This window comes from Drosophila guanche, unplaced genomic scaffold (genome assembly GCF_900245975.1).
Source record: "Drosophila guanche unplaced genomic scaffold, DGUA_6, whole genome shotgun sequence".
NCBI classification, from domain to species: Eukaryota; Metazoa; Arthropoda; class Insecta; order Diptera; family Drosophilidae; genus Drosophila; species Drosophila guanche.
The window spans coordinates 5,999,913-6,005,912 of NW_022995743.1; the positions used below are offsets into that span (position 1 = coordinate 5,999,913).

Consider the following 6,000-nt stretch of genomic DNA (forward strand, 5'->3'; position numbering starts at 1 on the left):
CCCATAAGGCTAATAAAAATATGTATCCAATAAATATAAGGGAATTACAATTGATGGCAGCTTTAAAAGCTGAATAAACGATGCTTAAGGGCATGACCAACGCTGCGTATGCTTCGTATATTGAGTGAAATTCCAACGTCCGAGCTGGCGATGGCCATTTTAATATTTCGTCATTTATCTCGAATGCCGGAAATACTGGCAGCAGCAACGTTGGCCCCCAAAAATAGCTGCAGGACTTGTCTGTATCTCGCCCCTGAAGGTCGAGCAGAATTTGGACACATGGGCTCTGGAAATAAGTGTCAACTGTGTGTGTGTTGTAGGTGGCAAGGCAAATGCCACAAACTGTCGAAACGTGGCCATAAATTTACGTGCAGCGCAACTAATGAAAAAGCTTGTTGCCGCCGTCAACATTTTTCTCGCCCTGGCTGAGGCGAGCCGGAATGCAAGCCTCAACTTAATTAAACTCATCCATTTGGGACCAGGCCACTGCGACAAATATCCCCATTGAGACTGTGCCATACCCGTGCGGGGAAAATGTCTAAGGAAAAACAACTCAACGCATTGTTTGGCAGTGCATACGTCAGGCTTGTGGCATCTAGCAAAAACTTTTGCACTTTTTTGCCACAAAACCTAAAAGAGAATAGGATGCGGATAGTGAAGGATATGGACGGATCCATCCATCCGTAGAGCAAGTAATGCACATATTTTGTTTCCATTTAAATTGGTTTTTGCTTTCTGGTTTCTGATCGCACTTCTCGTCCGTGTCCCTAGCTCTGTGGTTCTTACAAAATGCAGATTGATAAATCTTTGACCGGCACACAGTCACGTTCGACGAGAGCGCACCAAGGAATAACCAAAACCAAAACTCACTGGCGCTTCTCTAGTCCGCAAAGGCAGCAGCGTCCAGGCTTTAGCTCTGGCATACGCGAATTAATTTCCCCCTTTTTTGGGGCCCTTGCATGCAAGGAACGTTTCATAAACAGCTTCATTAAGCGGGCAGAGCGAAGAGGGAGAGGCAGTTTAAGCTAGAATAAATTCCACTCGGATATCCGGCGAGTGGCGAGTGGCGAGCGAGAGTAAGAGTTTTTTTTTTGGGCAAGCAAGCAGACGGGCAGACAAATGTCTGCTCATTTTGGATGCACATTTTCACTGCTCATTAAATTCGTTTAAGTACGTACATTTATAATTTACTTCCCCTACGCTTTCCCATTCTCTTTTCGTTCCTGTTTCCCTACTAACCCGCATTTCCACTTGTGTTTCATTTTGCAGCTCTGCCGCACATACAAATAACACTGCAACAAAGTTTTAGACCGAGACCAGAGACTTCTGGCAACTGGGGAACCACAGAAATTAGTAGCCACATCAATTTTGAGCTCGGACTTAATTAAACTCTACACTGCCCAGCCTGCCTGCCGAACCGCCTGCCCTTCCGACGGTGGTCTGGACTGAATTCCGAGACGAATTCTGGGGGAAAATTAATTGAAACTTACAGCCCGAAACAACTGGCAACAGGCGCAGAGCAAATGCGTTCAACATCGTTGTGCCAGCTGCTTCTGCTGCCCCGCCTGGTTGCGCCACCGCTGTCATTGTTGCACTGATCGTCACACACAATACTCCCAAAAGGATTAAGCAGCGAAATGGCTGAAAGAATACAACGGGTAGGAGGCGGCACCTCTAACTCCACCACTGCCATGGTGCTGCTGCTGCTGCTGCTGGGTCTGCTGCTAGTGACGAGCTGCTGCGGGGAACTTCAACACGCATTGGGACACATTGGAGAGCAGCCATTAACGCGGCTATGGGAGGGCAACGGAGCCGCGACATCTATGCCAAGGTCCACACTGTACCCTGCGCACACAAGCGGCAATTTAAATTCACAATTTGCAACAGAAACGACAGCGACGACAGCGGCAACATCGCCCACCGAAACCATAAAAAGCATTCAAAAACAGCAGGTGACAGGCGTGCAGGAGGAGGAGGAGGAGTTGGCAGTTGGCACAGCAGGCCAATTACCCTTAAGTGTGCCTGCAAGTGCTGCAACATCAACTCTAACCGAAACTCTAATAACAACCGCAGGACGAGTAGAACAAGAAGCACAAGAAGCTGCTTCCAAGTCTTTTGTGCCCAGCATAATAAGGAGAGCAACAGCCACGTGGCCAAACCAGCAGCTGACATTAGATTCAGCAAGCACAGCAGATAGTGCCACAGAAAGGGCAGCACCTAGAGCAGAGCCAGGTGTGGCACTATTGGGATTGCGATTTGGAAGTGCTGAGGCAGCCACCACCGCAACAGCAGCAGAAACAGGAACCGAGGTACAACGGATGCGAGTCATGAATGCAAAAGCCACAACACAGGTAACACGCGTGCAACCAATTGGTGTGGCAGCGGCAACAGCAACAGCAACAGCAACTGAATTGGGAAAAGCAAGCATTGAAAGTACAGCTGAAACACCACCAACAGTTTCGGGGATACAAATAAAAGGGAAGCGTGTGGCAACAACGACACCCACACCTATAACAACAATTACTGGAATCAAATTCAACATGAAAATGTTGGCTGCCACACCAAACTATGTAAATGCCTCTGGGGCAGCAACACAACAAACAACAGCAGCAACAACAACAACCACAGAGACAAGAACAACCACAGAGACAACAACGCAACAAACAACAGCCGCAGGAGTTACAAAAACCGTGCCTACACCCAGGCTATTGGGCGGTGCAGGCTACATGGTGCAACTCCTGGCCAATTCCATTGGCAGCTCCGCACCACCACCCACATCCGTGTGGCCGGTGAAGCATGCAGCCGTTCTGGAGGGCGACGTCATACTGGGCGGCCTCATGATGGTGCATTCGCGAGAGGACAGCATCACCTGTGGGCCAATCATGCCACAGGGCGGCATCCAGGCACTGGAGGCGATGCTGTACACGCTGGACCAAGTGAACAAGCAGCAGTTGTTGCCAAATGTCACACTGGGCGCCCATTTGCTGGACGACTGCGACAAGGATACCTACGGCCTGGAGATGGCTGTGGACTTTATAAAAGGTAAGTGTGCGGGGCGGGGAGTCAAACAAAATGTATAGAATTAAGCTTACGCTCGAGGCCAGCATTTGGCAAACATTTGAGTGGTGGAAGAACAAAGCGAAAATATTCAAAAATATGAAAAATTAAACTTCTAAGAGAGTTTTGGTAACTTTTTTTCCAGTTCAACTTTCGGTGGGGTTGTGGTTGTGGTTGTGGGCGGTTACCTCGCGGTTGTTCGAGTTGGCTCTATAATTTAAATTACATTTATTTTATACGCTGTGTCATAAATCTGTGAAAAGTTTGTCTGCAGCTACGACCTTCAGCGTCGCTCCCCTCCCTCCCTTTGCCAGAGCTGTGCTTAGGCCTATAAATCTGGCCTAAACTCTTGACTCTCTGTGGAAAGGATAAATAGCTTCATGCATATTTTATGCGAGTGGATGAATTGATAAGTGGATTGCTTTTAAACACCCCACTCCTTCCACCGCACACACCACAAATCCATTGCGCATGCAGATTTACGCCCAACGGGGCGATTTATTAGCTGATTTCGTTGTACGTACTCCATGTGCATTTCTTGCCCCATTTGTTCATTTCAAGTTGAGCATTTTACCAGCTGCGATTGCTGCCAAAAATGGGTAAAAGTTTGCCAGCATACAAAGTGCACTTGGCATTACTTCAAAAGTATTCCACAAGGGTATCTGCAGGGTCGAATATCTGGCTCTGGGTTTCTTTTCTTTTTTTTGTCTCGCTGCGGTGGCTTTTCCACCTGCGTTAATGTGCGGGTGTGCACTTAATCTATAACAAATAGTGAAATAATATGAAATGGGCAAGCCAAAGCTGACCGCAGAAGAGATTTATTTTTTTCTTTCTTGAATAAATATGAAAAATTACGCACGCAACAAAAAAAACGGATTGAAGTCGAGAGCAAAATGGAAACAAAATACAATAAATAAATGCTTTTCATTTAAATGTTTGTGTAATTGTTTGTCTTTTTTGGGTAAACTGGCGAAAGACCAAATGAATAAATGAATGAATTGTGTGCAAAAACAATATTTAATGGAGTCCGTAGTGCAGGATAAGGTGTTGAGCATGCAGTGTCAGTGGACGACAAGAAGTGGAGTATCCGTGCTTAGGTGTGGAGTCACTTCCGACCGGAAGGAAGGAAGGAAATATGAGTGGGAAAGAGCACAAAGGTGCTGGCAATTTGTGGCTGCTATTGAGCAAGAGAATTGCATTTCATTTGTTACTTCTTGGGATGACAACTGAATCATTAATTTCTTAAGAAAATCATTTCAAATATCACTCCCCCGTCACTCTATACCCACTCTTGATTTGCCCAACAATTAACCCAAAACTAAACCATTAATTTTCTTAGGATCAATGAAGTCTGATGGGGTGAAAGAGGATGCCTTCTAGCACACACAAAACAGACATTTTGTTGGCTTAATCTCTGGCTTCGACATTTGCGGGGTTGCTTTTGCAGTTGTGGCCAATAGTCAGCCACAGAGATGTGGCACAGAGTTCAGTACAGTACAGGGGCTGCCTGTTAAATGCAATCAGATGCAACAGACAAGCGGCCAAGTCGGCCATTCATTTGTCTTCGTTAGCGTTTGTGGGAGGGAGGAGGTTGTTCGCTGCAGACTTCACTGACATCCGCTGTAGTTTTTTTGATTTGTTTAATTTCATGCACCCACGCCACGTTCAATATAAGAAAACTCCATTAAAAACCAAAACTTAAGAAAACATTGGAAAACATTCAAGTGGATTGCATTTCTGTGGACTTTATCCTTGGTTTATGTCCTGGGTCTAACATTTCTGTGGCATCCATTTCGGTGGATGCCATTTAACATTTCGAGCGCTTCGGCCTGGTTTGTGACTCGGCTAACAGCATGTCAAGTGCGTGTATGTGGAATGTAGAATGTCAAATATATACATGGAGTCCTACTTAAGCATTTTCAATGGTCCTATCTAACAGTTGTGTACCTCCGGGCTATTATTTACTTGGGGTAGGGGAGCAAGCTACAAAAGGGAACATTTTTGTGTACAATTTAATGCTCAATATATTCCTTTCTTTCAGTTTCAGTATATTATAATAGCAGGCATATTCCTTCTTTTACTAGACATATTTCCTTATTTGGACTACAAGGAGTAACTCGCATGTTTTTATGCTGCCATTTCACTATTATGGAGCATAAATGCGTGAAGTGCGCAGCTCCAAATGCATAAATATATGTTTGTACATAAGTACATTTTCTGCTAGGCCTCAATATCCAAAGCCTTCGAATCAGAGTCAAGCCTCTCTTCTGACCCAGTTCGTTGGCAAATTGAAATTTTATTTTTGCCACAAACCCATACACACACACACGGCATATCCTGGTATTGTGTCAAACCACGCACAAGGAACACAGCCGATGAGGCACCCTCATCAAAGAGCGCATAAAAAAATTTATCTACCATGAAGCGCTGTGTCAACCCTGACCGCCGAGGCTCTTTTTGTCCATTCCCAGTGATGCCGATGCTTGCCACTGATGCTTGCCACTGCCACTGATTCTGCTGCTGCTCATATCATTTTAATTCGATGGGAAGCCCTCAATCTGCTGCCCGCCAGCGCCTACCGGCTCCACTCTGCTCGACTCTTGGCTGGTCGTTGTTGCTGCTGTTGCCACTTAATGGAATTTGCCGCTTATGCGTTCCGCATGCCGCGCATTATCCTTTCTACGCTCGTCTGCCCCCTGCGTGCCACCCTTTTTGGGCCAGGCCTCTGCCTGCCTTTCAGCCATTTCCTGTTAAATTTGAGCTCTTCCTCGCCTGTTTCCTTATTTTTTTTTGTTCCGTCTTTCCTTCAGTTGACATGTTGCCGGTTTGGCAGAAAGTTTTTTTTTCTTCCCAGTTGTTTTCCCCGTTGTTTTTGTTTTTCTTGTCACAGCTTTTGCACGCTGTGCGGCTTACAGCCTCCTTTGGCTATCCCCCACTGACACA

At 46.0% G+C, this 6,000-nt stretch overlaps 1 protein-coding gene and 1 long non-coding RNA gene across 2 annotated transcripts in view; one reads left to right on the forward strand and one right to left on the reverse strand.

Annotated features, from left to right (window-relative positions):
* The window catches only part of LOC117591860, a 70,810-nt gene that overhangs the window by 34,715 nt on the left and 30,095 nt on the right, over positions 1-6,000 (reverse strand). The window lies entirely within an intron of this gene.
* The window catches only part of LOC117591858 (metabotropic glutamate receptor 2), a 44,309-nt gene continuing 40,371 nt past the window's right edge, over positions 2,063-6,000 (forward strand). The window contains exon 1 of the mRNA XM_034285229.1: positions 2,063-3,042. Within this exon, the coding sequence (XP_034141120.1) occupies positions 2,319-3,042 (724 nt within the window). The 5' untranslated portion in view covers positions 2,063-2,318. The remainder of the gene's footprint in view (positions 3,043-6,000) is intronic.